General features: G+C 43.4%; 1 protein-coding gene across 1 annotated transcript in view; it reads left to right on the forward strand.

The window, feature by feature from the left end:
• Positions 1-22849, forward strand: part of tnr (tenascin R (restrictin, janusin)) — a 484923-nt gene extending 462074 nt beyond the window's left edge. Inside the window, exons 21-22 of the mRNA XM_078561777.1 lie at positions 11418-11581; positions 18996-22849. Of these exons, the coding sequence (XP_078417903.1) occupies positions 11418-11581; positions 18996-19115 (284 nt within the window). The 3' untranslated portion in view covers positions 19116-22849. The remainder of the gene's footprint in view (positions 1-11417; positions 11582-18995) is intronic.
• Positions 22850-27253: the final 4404 nt, after the last annotated feature.

The raw sequence follows: 27253 nt of genomic DNA on the forward strand, positions 1-27253 counted from the left end.
GCACAAGTCTTCAGCACTATTGTTGGGATTTTGTCAGGGCCCATAGATTTGCAGTATCTAGTGACTTCAGCCATTTCTTGACATCACGTGGAGTGAATTGAATTGGCTGAATACTGGCATCTGTGATGCTGAGGACCTCCAGAGGAGGCTGAAATGGATCATTCACTCGGCACTCCTGAATGAAGATTGTAGCAAATGCCTCAGTCTTATCTTTTGCCCTGATGTGCTTCATTGAGGATGGGGATATTTGTGGAGCCTCCTCCTCCAGTGAGTTGTTTAATTGTCCACCACCATTCACGAATGGATGTGGCAGGGCTGCAGAGCTTAGATCTGATCCATTGGTTGTGGGATCGCTTAGCTCTGTCTAACATTTGCTGCTTATGCTGTTTGACACGCAAGTAGTCCTGTGTTGTAGCTTCACCAGGTTGACACCTCATTTTTAGGTATGCCTGGTGCTGCTCCTGGCATGCCCTCCTGCACTCTTCATTGAACCAGGGTTGATCCCCTGGCTTGATGGTAATGGTAGAGTGGGGTATATGCCAGGCCATGAGGTTACAGATTGTGTTCGAGTACAATTCTGCTGCTGCTGATGGCCCACAGTGCCTCATGGATGCCCAGTCTTGAGTTGCTAGGTCTGTGTGGAGACAGGACTTCATTTCCACACTGGCTGTGCGGTGCTGTAGTAACTGAAGGTGTAGTTTTCCTACAGCCTATCAGGGGTCACGTGATTTTTCTTGGAGGCTCCAACCAATGAGCCCTAAGCGCGGGTAATCCGGCTGGGTGGCGTGGGGGGAGCTTCTTGTCAAGGACCTGGTTCAAGCATGTAGCATTTAAAAAGCTCTCTGTAATAAAGATTGTTTCTTGTTGAAACCTGTCCGATCCCTCGAGTCATTACATTTGGCGACGAGGGCGACTCTGCACCTCACCTTGTTAACGTGTGTACATCGAATGTTAAGAAAAAAAGGTTACTCACCAGTCATGCCACCATTTGGCAGAATCAGTCCTTACGATGCGACTATGGAAGTCTGGAGCCAGTATAGGGTGCCTCGGATTTTATTTCGTAGCGAACGAGATTACTGCGGAGGAAAAGCAGAAAGACATCCTTCTGAATGTATGTTGCAGAAAAACATACAACCTCATCTGCAGCCTGACAGCCCTGAGCACACCCAATTCTAAGTCCTTAATGAATTAGTGGACCTCGTGTAAACGCATTTCCAGATGAAACCACCTGTAATAATGCAGAGTTTTAAATTTAATTCCAGAGTGAGGGCCCCGGGAGAGTCCATCACAACCTATGTAGTGAACCTGAAGCAGTTAACAGAACACTGCAACTTTGGGGGAACGTTAAATGATAAGCTGCAGGACCGATTAGTGTGTGGAGTTTAGGACGATGCTGTACAGCGCTGTTTACTCACATTGGCTTTAAGTGCACCCTAGGAATCTCCCTCACCATGGAAAATGCTGTGAGAGATTCACAGGCTTTACAACACACACAGCCTGGCACCGTTCTTCATGTTGGTGGGGTCGGGGGGGGAACCTATCGCCGAGCGTGGAGTGAAATCCAAACCCACAGTGTCGAAGCAAGAGGCAATGTCCACTGTTAGAAACATGGAAAAGCTGAGTAGAAACACTTCAGCAGTGACTCCAAGACTAAACTGTTATAGATGTGGAGGTGACCGCGGACCAGACACCTGCAGATTCAAGGAGGCAGAATGTCTTTACTGCCATAAGAAAGGCCACGTAATAAAGCAATGCAGGGTGAAGTCAAAACAGCCCATAAAGCAGCAAACCAATATGATTAAGTTGAATAATATAATAGAAGTTGAAGCTGTCGATACCGATATTCATTCCCTGTATAACATCACAGTGGTAAAAACTGAACCTATCACTGTCTCAATCTAAGTGAATAGGAAGCCAGTAGTAATGGAGGTAAATACGGGAGCCTCAACCACAGTGGTGCGAGAGCACACATTTAAATAACTAAATGATGAAGGTACCCAGTCGCTGAATCTGGAGCAGACAATGGCTCAATTGAAGACCTACACTGAAGAATCTACACAGGTAAAGGGCATTGCCACAGTACCTGTGCACTATAGGCGGCAGACTGCCCAGCGTCCAGTAATCATAGTGACAGGAGAAGGACCTAATCTTCTGGGCCGAGACTGGTTACAAAAAATCCAGCTCAATTGGTCTGAAATATTATCACTTGAGAGCAGGAGGAGTTCCTGAGTTGCTAAGGGAACATGAGCGTGTATTTCGGAATTAGTTAGGAGAATTGAAGTACCCTCACATGCTGCAAGGAGCCCTCAGGTTCCCCCTGGAAAATCGTGAAGAGAAACAAAATGAATTTAGTGCCACTCTGAACAAACTGAATAAACAGTTGGAAGAGAAGACACGACAATGTTAAATATTCCAGGAGGAAGCCAAAAGTTACAATGAGATAGAAGAGCTGAAAAATCAGCTGAATGAAACAAAAGAGACATTAGCAGGAAAAGTTGTAGAACTTTCCAGGATGCGAATAGATAATGAAGCCAGTGGGTAGCTCAACTACCGATCTGAGCCAGGTTAAGATTTCACCAGAGAGAGATTTGGCCGACTGTGAAATCAAAATGGAGGACATAACAAAACCCTGTGGCAAACAGAAGAAGAAAAGATAGAAATCGGATCTGAAAGGCCCATTGGCTGTCTCCAGAACCCTCTCCGCAGCCGAGAAGGGTTATTCCCAGCTGGAAAAGGAAGGTTTATCAGTGATATTCGGAGTGAAGAAATTCCACCAATATCTGAATGGATGCCATTTCCCCATTGTGTCAGACCATAAACCATTAATGGGTTTATTCAATGAGGATAAGGCCATTCCGCCAATAGCATCAGCAAGAATACAACGTTGGGCTCTGATATTATCTGCGTATGAGTACACCTTTATGTACCTTACATGTTGCAAATGTGAACGCACTCAGTCGTCTCCCGATCCCAGATAGCATTGTACATGCTCCTGTTCCACAAGAAATTGTGTTATTATTGAATTTCTTGGATTCTTCACCTGTGTGTGAATCAAATTAGAAATTGGACGGACAGAGATCCAATTTTGTTGAGAGTCAGAGACCTTGTATTGCAAGGGTGATCAAATTCACCAGTGTCTGAAGAGATGAGACCATTCCATGCCCAAAACAGTTAATTGTCAGGATGGAATCTTGTTGTGGGGATCGAGAGTTGTCGTCCCTTCGCAAGGAAGAGAACCACTCTTGACACAGCCTCACAGTGCACACCCAGGCATATTGAAGATGAAAATGCTTGTGCGAAGCTATATCTGTGGCCAGGCATTGACAGAGGCATTGAAAGCACTGTCTCCAGTGTCAGCAACAGCAGAAGTTGCCTGTTTCAGCTCCATTGTATCCGTGGGAGTGGCCTGTTCGACCCTGGGTTAGACTACATATAGACTATGTAGGACCATTCTTAGGTACCATGTTTTTATCGATCATAGATGTGCATTCTAAGTGGATGGGTGTGTAAGAAGTTAAATCACTGACATTGTCTGCAACCATTGAAAAGCCGTGTCAATGTTTTAGTATACATGGCCTACCGGAAGTCATCATTTTAGGTAACAGTACAGTCGTCACTAGTACAGAGTTTCAGAGATTCATGAATTTAAATGGAATCATTCATATTAAAAAGCCCTATACCATCCCTCATCAAATGGTTTAGCTGCAAGAGCTGTGCAAACTTCTGAATCTGGAATGAAGAGGTTATCAGAAAGTACACTCGAAACTCAACTTTCCCACTTTCTTCTCAATTATCGTACAGCGCCCCATTCAACTATGGGTTCGACGCCATACGAATTATTGCTGAAACATCACCTACGTACAAGGTTTATGCCTGGGGTTTCCAAACTTAGAGGGGAAGGTAGAGAAGAGTAGTCAAAAATTGAATCACAATATTCATAGCAAAGCTCAAAGGTTTACTGTGGGAGATACAGTTTTTGTGTGGAATTTTAGAAGTGGACCTTGTTGTGTTCCTGGTATAATTGTCTCTGAAACTGGGCTCTTGTCCTTCCAGGTGGTAGTGGAAGACCAAATTATTCAAAAATATGTGGATCATTTTAGATCTAGAGAGATATTCCAACAACCTTCTGTGATTCCTTCTTTGATTAATGTTGAACCATTAATCCCTGAGGTGACAGTTCGACCTAGAATAGACATGCCTGCTGTCTCTGTACAGTTGCCTAACCCTGAACTGCCACTTTCTAATGATGTATCTGGTGCTGCAGTTCCTGATCATGTCGATCCAGTGGAAGAACCTCAAGTGGTATAGCTGCGCCACTCTAACTGAATAAGGAAACCACCTCAGAAACTTAATCTTTAATCACCTGAGTTGTATACATTTATATGTTGTGGGATATGCAAATGTTCTCTGTAAATAGAAAAGGTAAAAAAAACTAAAGGGGGAGGAAATGTAGTGATTGAAGGTATAGCCTATTCCTACTGCCTATCAAGGCTCACGTGATTTTTCTTGCAGACTCTGACGAATGAGCCCTAAGCACGGGTAATCGGGGTGGGGCTTCTTGTTGAGGACCTGCTTCAAGCATGTAGCATATGAAAAGCTCTTTGTAATAAAGTTAACTGTTTCTAGTTGAAACCCGTCCGGTACATCAAGTCATTACAGGTGGTCACTCCTACCGATACTGTCATGGACAGATGCATCTGCGGCAGGCATGTTGGTAAGGATGACGTCAAGTATGTTTTTCCCTCATGTTGGTTCCCTCACCACCTGCCGCAGACCCAGCCTAGCAGCTATGTCCTTTAGGACTCGGCCAGCTCGGTAAGTAGTGGTACTACCAAGTAGCTCTTGGTGATGGATATTGAAGTCACCCACCCAGGGTGCATTCCATGCCCTTTCAACCCTTAGTGCTTCCTCCAAGGTTCAACATGGAGGAGCACTGATTCATCAGCTGAGGGAGGGCGGTACGTGATAATCAGCAGGAGGTTTCCTTGCCCATGTTTGACCTGATGCCATGAGACTTCATGGGGTCCAGAGTCGATGTTGAGGACTCCCAGGGCAACTCCCTCCTGACTGTGTACCACTGTGCTGCCACCTCTGCTGGGTCTGTCCTGCCGGTGGGACAGGACATACCCAGGGATGGTGATGGTGGTTACATTATCTATAAGGTATGATTCCGTGAGGATGACTATGTCAGGCTGTTGCTTGACTAGTCTGTGAGACTAATTTTGGCACTAGCCCCCATATGTTAGTAAGGAGAACGTTGCAGGGTCGACAAGGCTGAGTTTGCTGTTGGTGTTTCCGGTGCCCAGGTCGATGCCGGGTGGGCCATCCGGTTTCATTCCTTTTTATTGACTTTTTAGCAGTTTGGAGGGCAGTTAAGAGTCAACCACGTTTCTGTGGGTCTGGAGTCACATGTAGGCCAGTCCAGGTAAGGACGACAGATTTCCTTCCCTAAAGGACATTAGTGAACCAGATGGGTTTTTACAACAATCGGCAATGGTTTCATGGCCATCATTAGACTTTTAATTCCAGATGTTTATTGCATTCAAATTCCACCATCTGATGTGGCAGGATTCAAACCTGGGTCCCTAGAGCTTTACCCTGGGTCCCTGGATTACAATACCATTACCCAGAAATATAAATGAAATTGGACTGAGAAACTGTCAGATGTCCAAAACAATTGGATCCATAGCCAGTGAGTCAGTCACCCATTAGTCAAAACCTATCCCTGAACTCTGTGACCTTTCGTGTTTCTAAAAGGGGATTCAGTAATCAGCGGGACAGATGGGCATTTCTGTCAACGTCACCGTGGGTTCCACATGGTTTGTGGCTTCCCTTGTAAAGGACATCACGAAGAGGGTGCGGAACATTCTGCAGGGGGAAGGCAGTGAGCTAGAAAGTGTGGTACACATTGGTACCAACGCCACTGAGAGACCAGGTATTGAGGTCCTATGGTCAGATTTTCAGGAGCTGGGGAGGAAGTGAAAAGGTAGAACCTCTAGGGCAGTAATCTCTGGATTACTCTGAGTGCCACATGCTAGAGATTAATGAGATTAAAAATAGAGCGATAGAGAGGATTGATGTGTGGCTTGAAGCACAATGCAGGAAGGAGGGCTTCAGATTTTCAGGAACTGGGGACCAGTTCTGGGACAGGAGGCATCTACTTAAAAGGGACTGGTTGTATTGGGGAAATTAATGGGACTGAAGGTTGATAAGTCCCCGGGATCTGATATTCTGCATCCCAGTGTTGAAAGAGGTAGCTATAGAGATAGTGGATGCATTGGTGATCATCTTTCAAAATGTTATAGATTCTGGAACGGTTCCTGCAGATTGGAAGGTAGCAGATGTCACCCCAGTATTTAGGAAAGGAGGGAGAGAGAAAACAGGGAACTGCAGGCCTGTTAGCCTGACATCAGTAGTAGGGAAAATGCTAGAATCTATTCTAAGGAATGTGATAAATGGACACTTGGATAATAATGGTCTGACTGGGCAGAGTCAACATGGATTTATGAATGGGAAATCATGTTTGACAAACATGTTGCAGTTTTTTGAGGAAGTTACTCACAGAATTGATAAAGCAGAGTCAATGGATGTAGTATACTTGGATTTCCATAAGGTTTTCGATAAAGTCCCCCACAGGAGGTTGGTTAGCAAAATAAAAGCACATGGGACAGGAGGTAACATACTGGCATGGATTAAGGATTGGTTAACAGGCAGAAAACAGAGACTAGGAGTAAATGGATCATTCTCGCGTTGGCAGGCTGTGACTAGTGGGGTGCTGCAAGGATTAGTGCTTGGGCCCCAGCTGTTCACAATATATATCAACGATTTGGATGTGGGGACCAAATGTAACATTTCCAAGTTCACAGATGGCACAAAGCTAGGTGGCAATGTGTGTTGTGAGGAAGGTGTAACGTGGCTTCAAGAAGATTTGGACAGACTTAGTGAGTGGGCAAGAACTTGGCAAATGGAATATAATGTGGAAAAATGTGAGGTTATCCACTTTGGTAGAAGGAACAGATGTGCAGAGTATTTCCTAAATGGTAAGAGATTAGAAAGTGTAGATGTACAAAGGGACCTGGGTGTTCTCGTCCATAAGTCACTGAAGGCTAACATGCAGGTGCAGCAAGCAATTAGGAAGGCAAATGGAATGTTAGCCTTTATCGGAAGAGGATTTGAGTGCAGGAGCAGTGAAGTCTTGCTTCAATTGTATAGAAGCTTGGTTAGGCCGCACCTGGAGTACTGTGTGCAGTTTTGGTCCCCTTAGGAAGGATATAATTACCATAGAGGGAGTGCAATGAAGGCTCATCAGACTTGTTCTGGGGATGACGGGACTGTCCCAGGAAGAGGGACTGGGGAAACTGGGCCTGGGTTCTCTAGAGTTTTGAAGAATCAGAGGTTTTCTCATTGAAACCTACAAAATACTTAAAGGAATAGACAGGGTGGATGGGGAGTCTAGAACCAGGAGAAACAATTTCAGAATAAGGGGGAAGCCACTTTGGACCAAGATGAGGAGAAATGTTTTTACTCAGAGGGTTGTGAATCTTTGGAATTCTGTACCCCAGAGGGCCGTGGATGATCAGCCAAGATCATATTGGAAAGCAGAGCAGACTCAATGAGCTGAATAGCCGACTCCTGTTCCTATGTTCCAATGTACCTCAACAGGACTGGGACTAATATCCTTTGTGGGGAGATTCACTCGTGTGGTTAGGGGTGAGTTTAAACTAAACAGCGGGAACAGGCACCGGCATATAGAAGAAGGAAAGAAGAATAAGGTGCAGGAAGGAGTGAGGGTGTTGGGACAGCACTAGAGAGGGAATTTTAGATAAGAGGGAACTTAGAAGGACTATGAGAAATACAAAGATAGGATTCAACTGCATGTATGTCAATTCACACGGTGTGGTGAATAAGGTTACTGAGCTACAAACACAAACAGCCGTGTGGGAATATGATGTGGTGCCAATAATAGAAATGTGGTGAAAATGGTGAGGACTGTGTGCTTAATATTCAAGGATATAAAATGTTCTGAAAAGATAGGAAGGGAGAAAAGGGAGCTGGGGTGACAGTACTGATTGGGGGAGAGATTGTGGTGTTGGAAGGAGGGGATGTCCGTGAGGGGGAAAAGACAGAATCCATTTGGTTAGATTCAGAAGCAAAAAAGGGATGATCACATGACTAGGGGTATTCTATAGACTCTAAATAGTGAGAGAGAGAGAAAGAGGAACAAATCTGCAGGGAAATGACAGAGATGGGCAAAAACTACAGAGTGGTGAAATTGTGGGGGACTTTAATTACCCAAATATCGATTGGGATAATGTTAGAGTAAAGGGTAAAGAGGGAGATGAATTTATGAAATGTGTTCAGGAGAACTTCCTTGATCAGTGTGTTCTCAGTCCAACTAGAAAGGAGGTCTTGCTGGACCTGGTGCTGGGAATGAGGTAGGCCACAGGGACAAGTGTCTGTGGGGGAGCATTTGGGTAACAGTGATCATTGTATCTTAAGGTTTAGATTAGCAATGGAGAAGATCGAGCAACAATCTAAAGTAGATGGTCTAAATGGTAAAAGGACTAATTTCAATGGGATAAGAAGGGATAAAGCCAGAGTAAAATAGAACCAAAGACTGACAGAAAAATCAATAACAAAGAACAAAGAAGAAAGAAAAGTACAGCTCAGGAACAGGCCCTTTGGCCCTCGAAGTCTGCGCCGATCATATTGCCTGTCAAACTAAAACATTTTGCACTATCCCTCTATTCCCATGCTATTCATGTATTTGTCAAGCTGCCTCTTAAACACCACTATCGTACCTGCTTCCACCACCTCCTCTGGCAGCGAATTCCAGACACTCACCACCCTCTGCATAAAAAACTTGCCCAGCACATCTCCTGTAAAGTTTTCTGCTCTCACCTAAAATCTATGTCCCCTAGAAATTGACTCTTCAACCCAGGGAAAAAGCTTCTGACTATCTACTCTGTCCATGCCACTCATAATTTTGTAAACTTCTATCAAGTCGCCCCTAAATCTCCGTCTCTCTAGTGAGAACAATCTGAGTTTCTCCAACCTCTCCTCATAGCTAATAACCTCCAGACCAGGCAGCATCCTGGTAAACCTCCTCTGGAGCCTCTCCAACGCCTCCATATCTTTCTGGTAATGTGGCGACCAGAATTGCACGCAATATTCCAAGTGTGGCCTAACCAAGGTTCTATACAGCTGCAGCATGACTTCCCATCTTTTATACACAATATACCTGCCGATGAAGGCAAGCATGCCAAATGCCTTCCTGACTACCTTATCCACCTGCATTGCCACTTTCAGTGACCTGTGGACCTCTGCCCGTCAATGCACGGAAGGATGGGGGACCTGTACAGAGGAGATGTTTCAGTTGCAGGCTAGGTAAATTCCAAAAATGGTGAAAAGGAAGGGAACCAAAGTCTTGGATGTTGAGGGAGAGAGAGAATATGATGAAACAAAAAAAGGAGTGTGTGTGAGATACATGTCTGGGGAATTCTTCATGTGAAAACCAGATCAAATACAATAGGTAGAGAGGGGAAGTGAAGACAAAATAAGCCTGGCGAAGAGAGAGAGTGTGAGAATACAATAGCAGTCAACATAAAAGAGAATCTAAAAATTCTTCCACTGGCATGTATATAGTAAATGAGTAGTAAGAGGTGGAGTGGGTCTGATGATGGACAGAGAGGGTGAGATATGCCTAGAGGCGCAGGGCGAGACTAGATGAGTTCTTTGTATCAGTGTTTACTAAGGAAGAGGAATCTGACACAATATCGGTAGAAGTGGAATGGATGGGGTGAACATTGAGGCAGGGTGTACTGGAAAGGCTGGATGTGCTGAGAGCAGATAGGTCACCTGGTCCAGATGGTTTACATCCCAGGTTGTTAAAGGAAGTGGGAGTGGAGATAGTGGGAGGGTTTGTTATAATCTTCCAGTCTTCCCTCAATACAGGGGAGGCACAGAGGGTTGGAGAATGGAATGTGACACCCTGATTTAAGAAAGGGTGTAAGGACAGTCCTAGCAACTACAGCCATCTGGTCTAACATCAGTGCTGGGTAAGGTTTTAGAAGCAATAATCAGGGGGAAAAAATAAACTGCACTTGGAGAGGTTTGAGCTAATTAAGGAGAGTCAGGATGGATTTGTTAAAGGTAGATTGTGTTTGACTAATCAGCTTGAATTTTTAGATGAAGTAACAGGAAAGGTTGATGTAGGAAATGTGGTGGATGTTGTCTATATGGATTTTAAGAAAGTGTTTGACAAAGTACCACATAAAAGGCTGATTAACAACATGAGGCTTATGATTAGGCTGCTCAGTGTCCACTTGGATAAAAAAGTGCCTTAAGGACAGAAAGCAGTGAATGGTGGTAAATGGATATTTTTCAGACTGGAAGATGGTGGACAGTGGTGTTCCCAAGGGTCAGTGCTAGGACCACTGTGTTTTTACTGGATATAAATGACTTGGATATTAGAATAGAGGGTAAAATTTCCAAATTTGCCCATGATACCAAACCTGATGAGAGTGAGTGACAAACAGTGAAGATGATGCCAATTGACTACAACAGGACATGGATAGCCCAGCAGAATGGGTAAACATGGAATTTAATACAGGGATGTGTGAGCTGATGCATTTCAGCAGAAGGGATAGAGAGAAACAAATAGACCAAATGGCACAATCGTAAAGAGCGTGTGGGGCAGAGGGACCTGGGGGTTCATGTACATCAACGTTTGAAGGTAACAGTACATATTGAGAGTGTGGTTAGTAAAGCAGATGGGATTGGGCTTCATAAACAGAGGTATTGGGTACAAAAGCAGGGGAGTTATGCTGAACCTTTATAAAGCTCTAGTTAGGCCCCAACTATAATATTGTGTCCAGTTCTGGTCACCACACTTTAGGAAGGATGTGAGGGTCCTTGAGAGGGTGCAGAGGAGATTTACCAGAATGGTTCCAGGGATGAGGGATTTTAGTTACAAGGTTAGGTTGGAGAAGCTGGGGTTGTTCTCCTTGGAGCAAAGGAGATTGAGGGGAGATTTGATAGAGGGGTACGAGATTAGGACAGGTTTATATAAGGTAGACAAAGCAAAGCTGTTCCCATTGGCTGATGGTACAAGGACTGGGGGACACAGATTTAAGGTTTTGAACAAAGATACAGGGGGAATGTGAGGAAGAACTTGTTTACACAGCGAGTGGTGATGACCTGGAACTCGCTGCCCACAAGGGGGATGGAAGCAGAGACGATGAATAATTTCAACAGGAAATTCGATGGGCACTTGAGAGAAATAAACTTCCAGGGACACGGGGATAGAGCGGGGGGATGGGACTGAATGGATTACCCTGCAAAGAGCCAGCATGTACTCAATGGGATAAGTGGCCTCCGGCTGTGCCTATAATGACTCTATGACTCTATATCCACAGGGGACTCACTCTCCTATCATCAGGGGCGACCATTTTCCACCAAGGATCGAGACAATGATGTTGCTATCACGAACTGTGCCTTGTCTTACAAGGGAGCCTGGTGGTATAAGAATTGTCACCGTGCTAATCTCAATGGAAAATATGGAGAGAGTCGACACAGTCAGGTAAGGAAAAAACAAATCAAACAGGCCAGAGGGAGCAAACACAATGTCCCAATGTCAGACTGCCTATTCTCTGACTGGGTCACTGATTCGCTAATTCCCACCAGCTTGTCTCTGATTGGGTCACTGCTTCTCCAATCCCCACCAGCCTGTCTCTGATTGGATCACTGATTCCCAATCCCCAACAGTCTGTCTCTGATTGGTCACTGATTCCCAATTCCCATCACCTTGTCTCTATTAAATTTTAACACTTTGACTGGCAGGCAAGGAGCGGGGAGTCCAGTCATTGTGGTGAAATTTCCTGAAGTTTTAATGGAACCATGGGTAGTGTCTGCAGCCCAACCATCTTAGCTACTTCATTAATGACCTTCCCTCTATCATAAGGCCAGAAGTGGGGATGTTCGCTGATGACTGCACAATGTTCAGCACCATTCGCGACTCCTCAGATACTGAAGCAGCCCATGTCCAAATGCAGCAAGACCTGGACAATATCCAGGCTTGGGTTGACAAGTGAAAAGTAACTTTCATGCCACACAAGTGTCAGGTAATGACCATCTCCAATAAGAGAGAAGCCAACCATCGCCCCTTGGTAATGGCATTACAATCACTGAATCCCCACTATCAACATAATATCATTGACCAGAAACTGAACTGGACTAGCCATATAAATACTGTGGCTACGAGAGCAGGTCAGAGGCTAGGAATCCTGGGGCGAGTAATTCACCTCCTGACTCCCCAAAGCCTGTCCACCATCTACAATGCACAAGTCAGGAGTGTGATGAAATACTCCCCACTTGCCTGGATGAGTGCAGCTCCCACAACACTCAAGAATAGCTGTTTGGTAGCACAGAGCTTGAGCATTGCTGAAAAAAGAGACATTTTTGTTGAAGCTTTTCATCTTGCACGCATCAGAATAATTCACAAGAATACCAAAGGTAAAGGGAAGAACAATTTATACTCAGAGAAAAGGGTGCTGGTTGGTTGGCAAATGGAGAATGCACCAGTTGATGGTGCCTGACAGTTACCAGCCAAGCATTGATTGAAATCTAAACTCGGCAGCTTGACTCTGACTGTTTAAGGCATTTCTCTGGGAAATGAACCAGCGAATGGCTGTCACTTATTTTGTTTAGCTGAAACAGGTGCAATGTGTGTACATGTTCTTTCTGTCTGCGAAGAACAGGATCCTGTGTACTAATATATGTAGCTTTCAGTACACTGTGAGCACGACTGACAATCTTAAATTGGTTCAGCGTAATTCTTAGCAAATTGAGGATTATTTAGCAAATGTTGTCCAATCGCGGAATCACATCTAATGTTGGACACTGTGTTTTGAGTTTTGCAAGCACGGGCTGGTTGGGTACGGTCTGTACCCTGCCCATTGTGAACAGTGGCTGGGATGTGCTGTTTAATATGATCCACCAGTCTTTGGGACATACGGCCTACATACCCAGCATCACACTGGCTCTGAAATTCATACACCACATTACTCATTTGTGTGAGAGGCAGAACATCTTTTTGGCTTAACAGCAGCATCCTGTTAGTGATGAATACCACTCATGTTGCTATTGTACAGTATCAACATGAAACAGCTTCAGCTGTTGCTCAAATTTTTGAATACTTACCCTTCCAGGGTAATCTGAGGTAGACTGGGCACTTTTCAGGGCTGAAAGTGATGACCTTAGGGCCGTTCATGAGTTTGTGTGATATACAGTGTGAAATGATCTGATCAGGGTAGTCATTATCCTGTAGGATGCCTTTGATGTGCCTATTTCAGCACCAAGCTTGCATGGTGAGCAAGTGGCTCGGGCCCTATTTACAAGGTGACCGATAAGACTAATCTTATGGTGCGTGGAACTGTAAGAATCCCAATGCGTTTATTGACCAGTGAAGGTCGGCTTGCGGTAGACGGTGGTGGAGAATCCCCTGGCAGATTTCTCAACTAGTACGTCAAGGAAGGGGAGCCCATTTGACTGCTCCGTTTAAAAGGTGAATTTGAGCGCAGGATGGAGCCTATTAAAACATGTAAGGAAATTATTACATGCAGCTGCAGATTTAAATATAGCAAATAGCAGAAATATATGAGGGGTAGGAGCTTAGGTGTTATTCCATTGAAGACATGATTCTCATGGAACCCAACAAAGATGTTTGCGAGAGATGGGCCTAGAGGGGATCCCATGGCAACACCATTTATTTGGGGATACATGGTGTCATTAAAACTGAACTCAACTGTGCAAGTTGCCGAGTTCATAAGTTCAATGAATATTGATTCACGCAATGGTCTAAGATCGCCATGATATAGTGCTGCAATGCAAATATCTATGGCTGCCTTAGGTGGAACATTGGTGAATAGGCTAGCAATGTTAAAGAGCACATGGACACAGCATTGCTATCGATCTGCAAGTCCTGTATAGCCTTTGCAAATGTGAAGGAATCCTTCACTGTGTATGTGGAAAATTTGCTCAAGACTGGTTGTAACAACTCACCCAACCATTTGGTCAATTCATATTGTGCAGAACTGGTCATAGATAAGATAGGGTGTAAAAGAACATCACTTTTGTGTGTCTTGGGCAGTCCATACATTCGCAGACGTAGCGAACCGTGAATATGGATCCTGTCATATAAATCACACGGCAGCTCATCACTCATACACAAGTCAAGCAAGTGTTTTTTTTAGCTTACTTTTGAGCAAGGCTGTCTGGTCAGAGGTCAGCTGCTGGGAACAGGACTCAGTGATCCCATCAGAGACTGGCTAATTTAAACAGCAATCAGTGATCCAATTAGAGACCAATTGATTTGAACAGGAATCAGTGATCCAATCAAAGACTTCCTGATTTGAACAGGAATTAGTGGTCCAACCAGAGGCCGGCTGGTGGGAACAGGAATCAGTCATCCAATCCAAGACTGGCTGGTGGGAAGAGAAATCAGTGATCCGATCAGAGACTGGTTGATTTGAGCTGGCATCAGTGATCCAATCAGAGACTGGCTCTGGGGATTGGAAATCAGTGATCCAATCCGAGACCGGCGGTGGGAGGAGGAGGGGAATTGGGAAAAAGTGATCCAATCTGAACCCGGCTGATGAGAACAGGATCAGTGATCTAATCAGAGACCAACTGATTTAAACAGGAATCAGTGATCCAATCAGAGACCGGCTGATTTGTGTTCATTCAGACTCAACTATTTCCATACTCCCTGGGCTGACCTCTCAGTTTGAACCACGGTGATCTATAACTTAACAAAAACTTTGCTGACCGTATTTTAACTTGTGCAAATGTTGCTCAACCATCCCACACAATCCTGACTCACTATGGTCCAGTCGACTTGGGTTCTAGTTGTGCCATGTCTCGATTTAAAATGCTCAGCATTGTTTATAAATCCATCTATGGCTATGCCCCAACATATCTCTGTGGGATCTCCCAGCACCATCACCTCTCGGATTTCTGCTCTCATTCAATTCCGGGCCCTTGCATCCCCAATGTTAATCGCTCCAACATTGGTGGCCGTGCCTTCAGCTGCCACTTTCCAAAGCCCTGGGTGCCCCTCCCTAAACTTCTGCACCTCCCTCCATGTTTCTGCACTTGTTCAAAAGTCTCCTGATGTGCCTCAGTTTCAAATTCTATCTGATTGAATTCCTGCAATAGCCACGTGGTTCGTTTTATTATAGTAATGTCGCTATATGAATGCAAGTTGCTTCTATTGTTATAATTTGATGTTTGGTGTGGGGTCGATATTAAGAAGGACTAGGAGGAATACAAAGACAGGATTAAAAAGCACATGTAAACTCACAATGTGTGATGAATAAGGTTAATGAGCAACAGGCGCAAATACCCATCTGGGAATATGATGTGGTGGGAATGATGAAAATGTGGTGAAAATGATGAGGACTGTGTGCTTAATATTCAAGGATATAAATTGTTCTGAAAAAATAGGGAGGGAGAAAAGGGAGCTGGGGTTACAGTACTGATTGGGAGAGAGATTGTGGTGTTGGAAAGAGGGGATGTCCATAAGGGGGAAAAGACAGAATCTATTTAGAGTTCGGAAGCAAAAAGGGGATGATCACATGACTGGGGGTATTCTACAGAATCCAAATAGTGAGAGAGAGAGGAACAAATCTGCAAGGATATGACAGGGATGGGCAAAAACTACAGAGTGGTGCTATTGGGGGGGACTTTAATTACCCAAATATCGATTGGGATAATGTTAGAGTAAAAGGGAGGGAGGGAGAGGAATTTCTGAAATGTGTTCAGGAGAACTTCCTTGATCAGTATGTTTTCAGTCCAACTAGAAAGGAGGTCTTGCTGGACCTGGTGCTGGGAATGAGGTGGGCCAAGGGACCAAGTGTCTGTTGGGGAGCATTTGGGTAAGAGTGCTCATTGTATCATCAGGTTTAGATTAGCAATAGAGAAGAACATGCAACAATCTAAAGTAGATGGTCTAAATGGTAAAAGGGCTAATTTCAATGGGAGAAGAAGGGATAAAGCCAGAGTAAAATAGAACCAAAGACTGACAGAAAAATCTGTAATGGAACGATGGGGGATCTTTAAGGAGGAGATGTTTCAGGTACAGTCTAGGTACATTCCAAAAAGGGTGAAAGGGAGGGGAACCAAAGTCCTTGGATGCCGAGGGAGAGAGAGAATATGATGAAACAGAAAAAGGTGTGTGTGTGATACATTTCAGGGGAATTCTTCAACTGAGAACCAGGTCGAATACAATAGGTAGAGAGGGGAAGTGAAGAGGAAATAAGCCTGGCAAAGAGAGAGTCTGAGAATATAATGGCAGTCAACATAAAAGGGAATCTAAAAATGTTCTGCTGGCATTTATATAGTAAGTGGGTAGTAAGAGGTGGAATGGGTCTGATGAGGGACAGAGAGTGTGAGATATGCTAAGAGGTGCAGGGCTAGGCTAAAATAATTAATAAGTTCTTTGTATCGGTGTTTACTAAGGAAGAGGAATCTGACACAGAATCAGTAGAAGTGGAGATGGTAGAGGGAATGGATGGGGTGAACATTGAAAGGCAGGGTGTACTGGAAAGGCTGGATATGCTGAGAGCAGATAGGTCACCTGGTCCAGATGGTTTACATCCCAGGTTGTTAAAGGAAGTGGGAGTGGCGATAGTGGGAGGGCCTGTTATAATCTTCCAGTCTTCCCGAGATACAGGGGAGGCACAGAGGATTGGAGAGTGGCAAATGTAACGTCCTTACTCAAGGAAGGGTGTAAGGACAGTCCAAGCAACTACAGGTCAGAGAGTCTAACATCAGTGCTGGGTAAGGTTTTCGAATCCACTTGGAGAGGTTTGAGGTAATTAAGGAGAGCCAGCAGAGATTTGTAAAAGGCAGATTATATTTGACTAATCGAATTGAATTTTTAGATGAAGTAACAGAGGAGGTTCATGGAGGGAATGTGGTGGATGTTGTCTATATGGATTTTAAGAAAGTGTTTGACAAAGTACCACATAAAAGGCTGATTAACAACATTGAGGCTTATGATTAGGCTGCTCAGTGTCCACTTGGATAAAAAATTGCCTTAAGGACAGAAAGCAGAGAATGGTGGTAAATGGATTTTTTTCAGACTGGAAGATGGTGGACAGTGGTGTTCCCAAGAGTCAGTGCTAGGACCACTGTGTTTTTACTGGATATAGATGACTTGGATATTAGAATAGAGGGTAAAATTTCCAAATTTGCCCATGATACCAAACTTGGAGCAGTGGCAAACAGTACAGATGATTCAAATTATCTGCGAAAGGACAGAGATAGGCTGGCAGAATGGACAAACATGGGTCAGATAGAATTTAATAGAGAGAAGTGGGAGGGTGATGTATCTTGGCAGAAGGGATAGAGAAAAGCAAATAGACCAAATGGCACAATTGTAAAGTGTGTGTGGGACAGGGGGACCTGGGGGTTCATGTACATCAATCTTTGAAGGTAACAGGACATATTGAGAGTGTGGTTAGTAAAGCAGATGGGATTGGGCTCCATAAGCAGAGGTATTGGGTACAAAAGCAGGGGAGTTATGCTGAACCTTTAAAAAGCTCTGGTTAGGCCCCAATTAGAGTATTGTGTCCAGTTCCGGTCACCACACTTTAGGAAGGATGTGAGGGTCCTTGAGAGGGTGCGGAGGAGATTTACCAGAATGGTTCCAGGGATGAGGGATTTTAGTTACAAGGTTAGGTTGGAGAAGCTGGGGTTGTTCTCCTTGGAGCAAAGGAGATTGAGGGGAGATTTGATAGAGGGGTACGAGATTAGGACAGGTTTAAATAAGGTAGACAAAGAAAAGCTGTTCCAATTGGCTGATGGTACAAGGACTGGGGGACACAGATTTAAGGTTTTGAACAAGAGATACAGGGGTAATGTGAGGAAGAACTTGTTTACACAGCGAGTGGTGATGACCTGGAACTCGGTGCCCACGAGGTTGGTGGAAGCAGAGACGATGAATAATTTCAACAGGAAATTGGATGGGGACATGAGAGAAATAAACTTCCAGGGACACAGGGATAGAGCCGGAGGGGGGGTTGGGGGGTGGGGGGGATGGAAGTGAGAGACCTCGGAGTGCATGTCCACGGGTTCCTGAAGGTGGCAGGACAGGTGGACAAGGTGGTAAAGAAAACATATAGAATGTTTTCCTTTATTGGACACAAAAGCAGGGATTTAATGATGAAACTATATAAAATGCTGGTTAGGCCACAGCTGGAATTTTGTGTACAGTTCTGATCACCACATTACAGGAAGGACACAAATGCTCTGGAGAGACTGCAGAGGAGATTTACAAGAATTTTGCCACGGCTTAAAAATTGCAGCTAGGAGGAGAGATTGGATAGGATAGGGTTGTTTTCCTTAGAACAGAGGAGACTAAGGGGTGGCCTAATTGAGGTGTTCAAAATTATGAGGGGCCTAGATAGGGTAGACAGGAAAGACCTGTTTCCCCTAGCTGAGGGGTCAATTACCAGGGAGCATAGATTTAAGGTGATTGGGAGAAGGATTAGAGGGGACAGGAGGGAAAACCTTTTCAGCCAGAGGGTGGTGGGTGCCTGGAATTTACTGCCTAAGGTGGTGGTTGAGGCTGAAATGCTCAACTCATTTAAACGGTATTTGGACCTGCATCTAAAGTGCTGGAACCTGCAAGGCTACGGGCCAGGGGCTGGAGAGTGGGATTAAAATGAGCGGCTAGTTTCCTTTTCTTCTTTTTTTGGCCAGCACGGACACGATGGGCTGAATGGTCTCTTTCTGCGCCGTAACCTTTCTATGGTTCTAATGGGACTGTATGGATTGGTCTACAGAAAGCCAACCTGGACTTGATAGGCTGAAGGGCCTCGTTCTGTAATGAGTGTACGGCTCTATGATGCTGTGTTTGATGATTGTAGTTGAATATTTGAAGGTTGGTTTGCTTTGGCACTCTGTCTGATTTTCCACTTTCCACTTCCCAGGGTATAAACTGGTACCACTGGAAAGGTCATGAAATCTCCATTCCATTCGTGGAGATGAAGATGCGACCGTATAATTTTGGAGCGATGGTGCAGAGACACAGGCGCTCACTGGTTTTATAATGAGCTGGCTCCGATTTTGACTGCAGTCTGGGCAGGAGGTGGTAGTGCTGCGTAATTAGACAACTATCGATTACATTTAGAGTTGCTTTTCATCCGAAGACTGACAAGACATGAAAGCCCACCCCTTCTTATTTCCTGGCAACCACCGATTCCAGACCAAAGATTTGCTGACAAGTTCCCCTCCTGATGAGCTGAACTCGTTGTGCTGCCGGCTCTCTGCTGAACTGTTAACATTTCTGTTCTGGGTGGAATGTTTCTGCACGGCTGATGCCTTTTGATTTTCAGGATTTCTGTTGAGTGTGTCTTTCTCTCAGTCTGCGCAGTGCACGTAGTTCACACATCATCCCCACCATACCTGTACAAGCAGCTTTCCTTTCCTGCCTTTTGATGTTTTATTTTTGTTTCTGGATGCATTTCACCATCCAACAGAGCAAACCCAGGAAGCTGGATGCAGCAGTGGTGAGGGATTGGGGACATTCCCTGCTTGTCAAGGTGCTACATGATTACCACACATTAGTTTTGCATGAATCCCTTCCGGAAACAGCAGCTAGGACCCTCCTCATGACAGTGGGAGAGCGGACACCGGGTTGAGTGGGAACAACAGGATTTATCACAGGCTTGTGTTTCATTTAAGAACGACAGGAAGCTGGGGGAGAGGAGGTGGAAGGAAAGAATCTCATGGTTAACTAATGAAAGAAACCGATTGGAAGAGTCCAGGACATGGATTTGTAGATAGAAAAATTCAAAAGCAAAATTATAATCAACTGGAATGTGAAAGGGTTCAGGAAACCAGGCTGTATCTAGAATGGGGCAGAATCTTACACTGATGGGGCGGGCGCACTTCCATCTCAATCGGATGTGACATCGTGTGAGATATTTCAATCAGCTGGCGCGTGCAAAAGTTGGAAGCGCCCACTGACAAGTAAGAGGCCAATTAAGCTTAGAAAAGGTGCCATTGTCACTGATTTTTCATGGCCCATCCAACCTTACAGTTGGCGGATGGGCGAATCGGCCAGGCGGTCTTTACATTTTTCATCAAACCTCATCCAAGGGCGGGATGAGGTTTCCATTATTAAATTTAAAAAAAATAAAATCTACGGACAGCATTTTTATCATGTATATGTTCAGGTGACTAATTGTGATGCTTGGACATTTTCCCCCTGATTTTAAAAACTTTATTTAATGCCTCTCAGGTCTGTAGTTCCCCGTGCCAGCTCTCTGCCTTCAGCAAGCTCTCTGTCAGCGCTCGCCCTGTGCCCGCGCCCACCCTCCTCCCACCCGCACGGGGGCAGCGCTGAGCATTTCAGCGTGTGCTTCAGCTAGGCTGGCCGTTAATTGGCCATCCGGCGTGAAATCGTGGTTGGGGGCCAATCGCAGTCGGCGGCCCATCCCTCGCCCGATCCTGGATCTGCCGATTGCACCCACATGCCAACCTAATCATTCTGCCCAGGGTCATCTTATCTTCTTTGCTGGCAAGGCCAGCATTGTTGCCCATCCCCAATTACTCTTGAAAGCAGTTAGGAGTCAACCAAATTGTTGTGGGTCTGGAGTCTCATGTAACACACTGTTCAGTACATACAGCTCTCCCTGTGTAACACACTGTCCAGTACACACAGCTCTCTCTGTATAACACACTGTTCAGTACGCACAGCTCTCCCTGTGTATCGCACTGTTCAGTACACAAAGCTCTCCCTGTGTAACACACTGTCCAGTACACACAGCTCTCTCTGTGTAACACACTGTCCAGTACACACAGCTCTCTCTGTATAACATACTGTTCAGTACACAAATCACTCTCTGTGTAACACCCTAGTACACACAGCTCTCCCTGTGTAACTCACTGTTCAATACACAGCTCTCTCTGTATAACACACTGTTCAGTACACAAATCACTCTCTGTGTAACACCCTAGTACACACAGCTCTATGTAACACACTGTTCAATACACAGCTCTCCATGTGTAACACACTGTTCAATACACACAGCTCTTTCTGTGTAACACACTGTTCAGTACACACAGCTTTCTGTGTAACACAATGTTCAGTACACAAAGCTCTCTCTGTGTAACACACTGCTCAGTACACAAATCACTCTCTGTGTAACACCCTAGTACACACAGCTCTCCCTGTGTAACTCACTGTTCAATACACACAGCTCTTTCTGTGTAACACCCTAGTACACACAGCTCTCCCTGTGTAACTCACTGTTCAGTACACACAGCTCTTTCTGTGTAACACCCTAGTACACACAGCTCTCCCTGTGTAACTCACTGTTCAGTACACACAGCTCTTTCTGTGTAACACCCTAGTACACACAGCTCTCTGTATAACACACTGTTCAGTACACACAGCTCTTTCTGTGTAACACCCTAGTACACACAGCTCTCTGTATAACACACTGTTCAGTACATACAGCTCTCCCTGTGTAACGCACTGTTCAATACACAAAGCACTCTCTGTGTAACACCCTAGTACACACGGCTCTCCCTGTGTAACACACTGTTCAGTACACACAGCTCTCCCTGAGTAACGCACTGTTCAATACACACAGCTCTCCCTGTGTAACACACTGTTCAGTACATACAGCTCTCCCTGTGTAACGCACTGTTCAGTACACACAGCTCTTTCTGTGTAACACCCTAGTACACACAGCTCTCTGTATAACATACTGTTCAGTACATACAGCTCTCCCTGTGTATCGCACTGTTCAATACACAAAGCACTCTCTGTGTAACACCCTAGTACACACAGCTCTCCCTGTGTAACACACTGTTCAATACACACAGCTCTCTCTGTGTAACACACTGTTCAGTACACACAGCTCTATCTGTGTAACACCCTAGTACACACAGCTCTCCCTGTGTAACACACTGTTCAATACACACAACTCTCTCTGTGTAAGACACTGTTCAGAACATACAGCTCTCCCTGTGTAACACACTGTTCAGTACACACAGCTCTCTCTGTGTAACACACTGTTCAGTACACACAGCTCTTTCTGTGTAACACACTGTTCAGTACACACAGCTCTATCTGTGTAACACACTGTTCAGTACACACAGCTCTCTGTGTAATATCCTAGTACACACAACTCTCTCTGTATGATACGCTGTTCAGTACACACAGCTCTCTCTGTGTAACACTGTTCAGTCCACACAGCTCTCTGTGTAACATCCTAGTACACACAGCTCTCTCTCTAAAACTATACCTATTGTTTAGCCTATGTGTCGATGATGTGGTGCATGTTGGAGCACAGTCATTAAAGAATGGGTTTTGAGTGCCGTCATCCTCCCTAATCCCAGAATCTGTTTTTGAACCTGTTCAGAATTGAATTGGGTAATTTTTTTCTGGGTTAATCTCATGAGAGGCTATCCCAGTTTACTCAATCTGTCAATCACTGCGCAGTCTGAAGTGAAAGGAAGCGGGTAAATTGGGCATTATATTCGATGATGATATTCTATTTCTCAGTCTGTGTATCTCATTAATTGTGCTGCAATCTGTATGTAGATGAAGCAGACCCATCCTTTCCCATTGATTGTAGGTTTGAGTTAGAATTCCCAAGAAACATCACTGTTTCCTGCAGTTTAACCCTCTCCATGCTGTAACAACTTGTGAATGCACGTGTGTCTCCCCATCACTCAGGACTTGAATTTTTTCCGCGATGATGCACGACTGATCCTCACCAAACAGCTTCAGAATCCTCTTCCATTTTATATTGTTTGGAATAGAACTGTAATATAAACCACTGCCTCTGTCATTGCTGCTTCCTGAACATTGTATTACTGAATGCATTTCCGCCAGGCACACATGGTTAAGACGGAAGTCTGATTTTAGGGTGATGTGTCCAGTCAATGGAACATTCAGAGCAGTTATCAACAAATTTGGTTCAATGCTCAGAATACTGCCTGATGAAGGAAACGGTAAAGTAACACACTGTGAGTGAATAACACGCTGTGAGTGAATAACACGCTGTGAGTGAATAACACGCTGTGAGTGAATTAATAACACTGTGAATGAGTAACACACAGTGAATAATACACTGTAAAATATTAATATTGAATGAATAACACACTGAGTGAATAATACACTGTGAATTAATAACACATTGAGTAAATAACATACTATGAGTGAATAATATACAATTAATAACACACTGTGGGTGAATAATACACTGTGAATTAATAACACTGAGTGAATAACATACTGTGAGTGAATAATACACTGAACTAATAACACAATGAATAACACTGGATAAGACACTGTGAATTAATAACACACTGTGAGTGAATAGTACACTGAACTAATAACACAATGAATAACACACTGAATAATACACTGTGAAGTAATAACAATGTGAGTGAATAATACAGAGTGAATAATACGCTGTGAATGAATAACACTGAGTGAATAATACACTGTGAATGAATAACACGCTGTGAATGAATAATACACAGAACTAATAACACTGTGAGTGAATAATACGCTGTGAGTGAATAACACGCTGTGAATTAATAACACTGTGAGTGAATAACACGCTGTGAATGAATGACACTGTGAGTGAATAACACGCTGTGAATGAATAACACTGAGTGAATAACACGCTGTGAATGAATAACACTGAGTGAATAACACGCTGTGAATGAATGACACTGAGTGAATAACACGCTGTGAATGAATAACACTGTGAGTGAATAACACGCTGTGAATGAATAACACTGAGTGAATAACACGCTGTGAATTAATAACACTGTGAGTGAATAACACGCTGTGAATGAATGACACTGTGAGTGAATAACACGCTGTGAATTAATAACACTGAGTGAATAACACGCTGTGAATGAATGACACTGAGTGAATAACACGCTGTGAATGAATAACACTGTGAGTGAATAACACGCTGTGAATGAATAACACTGCGTGAATAACACGCTGTGAATGAATAACACTGTGAGTGAATAACACGCTGTGAATGAATAACACTGAGTGAATAACACGCTGTGAATGAATGACACTGAGTGAATAACACGCTGTGAATGAATAACACTGAGTGAATAACACGCTGTGAATTAATAACACTGTGAGTGAATAACACGCTGTGAATGAATGACACTGTGAGTGAATAACACGCTGTGAATTAATAACACTGAGTGAATAACACGCTGTGAATGAATAACACTGAGTGAATAACACGCTGTGAATTAATAACACTGAGTGAATAACACGCTGTGAATGAATAACACTGAGTGAATAACACGCTGTGAATTAATAACACTGTGAGTGAATAACACGCTGTGAATGAATAACACTGAGTGAATAACACGCTGTGAATGAATAACACTGAATGAATAACACGCTGTGAATTAATAACACTGTGAGTGAATAACACGCTGTGAATGTATAACACTGAGTGAATAACACGCTGTGAATGAATAACACTGAGTGAATAACACGCTGTGAATGAGTAACACTGAGTGAATAACACGCTGTGAATTAATAACACTGAGTGAATAACACGCTGTGAATGAATAACACTGAGTGAATAACACGCTGTGAATTAATAACACTGAGTGAATAACACGCTGTGAATGAATAACACTGAGTGAATAACACGCTGTGAATTAATAACACTGTGAGTGAATAACACGCTGTGAATGAATAACACTGAGTGAATAACACGCTGTGAATGAATAACACTGAGTGAATAACACGCTGTGAATTAATAACACTGTGAGTGAATAACACGCTGTGAATGTATAACACTGAGTGAATAACACGCTGTGAATGAATAACACTGAGTGAATAACACGCTGTGAATGAATAACACTGAGTGAATAACACGCTGTGAATGAATAACGCTGAGTGAATAACACGCTGTGAATTAATAACACTGAGTGAATAACACGCTGTGAATGAATAACACTGAGTGAATAACACGCTGTGAATGAATGACACTGAGTGAATAACACGCTGTGAATGAATGACACTGAGTGAATAACACGCTGTGAATTAATAACACTGAGTGAATAACACGCTGTGAATGAATAACACTGAGTGAATAACACGCTGTGAATTAATGACACTGAGTGAATAACACGCTGTGAATGAATAACACTGAGTGAATAACACGCTGTGAATGAATAACACTGAGTGAATAACACGCTGTGAATTAATAACACTGTGAGTGAATAACACGCTGTGAATGAATAACACTGAGTGAATAACACGCTGTGAATGTATAACACTGAGTGAATAACACGCTGTGAATGAATAGCACACAGTGAGTGAATAATACACTGAGTGAATAATACACTGTGTATGAATAACACACGGTGAGTGAATATACACTGTGAATGAATAACAAAGTGAACAATACACTGAATGAATAACACACTGAGTGAATAATACACTTACTTAATAACACTGTGAGTGAATAATACGCTGTGAATGAATAACATGGTGAGTGAATAATACACGGCGAATTAATAAGTGAATTAATAACATACGGTGAATTAACAGTACACTGAATTAATAATGCACTGATTAATAACACTGCGAATTAATAACATTGAATGAACATCACCGAATTAATAATACACCGTGAATTAATAATACTGTGAATTAATAATAATGTGAATTAATAACACTGAATTAATAATACGGTGACTTAATAACACGAGGTGAATTAATATCACACTGTGAGTTAATAATGTTGAATTAATAACATTGAATTAATAACACTGAATTAATAGCACACTGAATTAACAATACACGATGAATTAATAATAAACCATGAATTAATAATACTGATGAATTAATGACACTGTGAATAAATAACTCAGTTAATAACACCATGAATTAATAATACACCATGAATTAATAACACTGTGAATTAATAAGTGAATTAATAACACTGTGAATGAACAACACTGAACTAATAACACACTGAATTAATAACTGTGAATTAATAACAGTGAATTAATGATATACTGTGAATGAATAACAATGTGAATTAATAAAACACTTAATAACACATTTAATTGATAACACAATAACATGGAATGAATAGCACTGTGACTTATCAACATGGTGAATTAATAACACTGAGAATTAATATCACTGAATTAGAAACACATTGAATTTATAACACAGGGTGAATTAATAACACACTGTGAATTAATAACACTGAATTAATAACACTGAGAAGTAATAACACTGTGAATTAGTAATGTGAATGAATCACACACTGTGGGTGGAATTGTCCCAGATTTGCACTAAGTGCAACAGCAGCTGGGTAAAACGATGTTTTACTCACCAGCCACAATGGTGGGTTTTCACGCAGTATCGTCCCAGACTTGCCGTATTATTTATCCATTTGCGGGAAACACGCCATTTCCATGGTGGGTGGGTGTTTGATGAGGACAGTGTAGAGGGAGCTTTACTCTGTATCCAACCCCGTGCAGTACCTGCCCTGGCAGTGTATTATGGGGACAGTGCAGAGCGAACTTTATTCCATATCTTACCCTGTGCTGTACCTGTCCTGGGAGTGTTTGATGGGGACAGTGTAGAGAGAGCTTTACTCTATATCTAACCCCGTGCTGTACCTGTCCTGGGAGTGTTTGATGGGGACAGTGTAGAGGGAGCTTTACTCTGTATATAATCCCGTGCTGTAATTTATAACTCACTATTTTGATGGTATTAATTCACACAATAAATGGCACTATTACTGAAAGAAGCTAACTCCTGTTGCACCGGTGCTCTGTGCGCCATGTAAGAAACTGGAATTGAAGCTGGGAGTTAGGTGATGTGTAGTATCCAGCAGCCCTGCCATGTGAAGCTATCACTGTCCTCACTGTCAGTAGAACACAGTTACTGAGGGTGACAGTGTTGATAGTGGACATATCGCCTTTGTTCTCTGTTCCAAACTGCTGCCCCAGGGTCAGACTGAAGACTAAGGCAAAGCCACAGATTGTGAAAAAGATTCACTTTCACTTGGATCAAAGACACAGGGTCAAGACTAAGAATGGCTGTGGTCCAAGAACGAATTGAGTGTGAGCTTCTATCTGTAGACAGCTGGAATCACAACCCCAAGGTTAGTTAAATACCAACAATGGAGATAAAGGGATAGAGAGGGGGTGCGGA

The sequence above is a fragment of the Cetorhinus maximus genome, chromosome 17, assembly GCF_964194155.1.
Source record: "Cetorhinus maximus chromosome 17, sCetMax3.hap1.1, whole genome shotgun sequence".
NCBI classification, from domain to species: domain Eukaryota; kingdom Metazoa; phylum Chordata; class Chondrichthyes; order Lamniformes; family Cetorhinidae; genus Cetorhinus; species Cetorhinus maximus.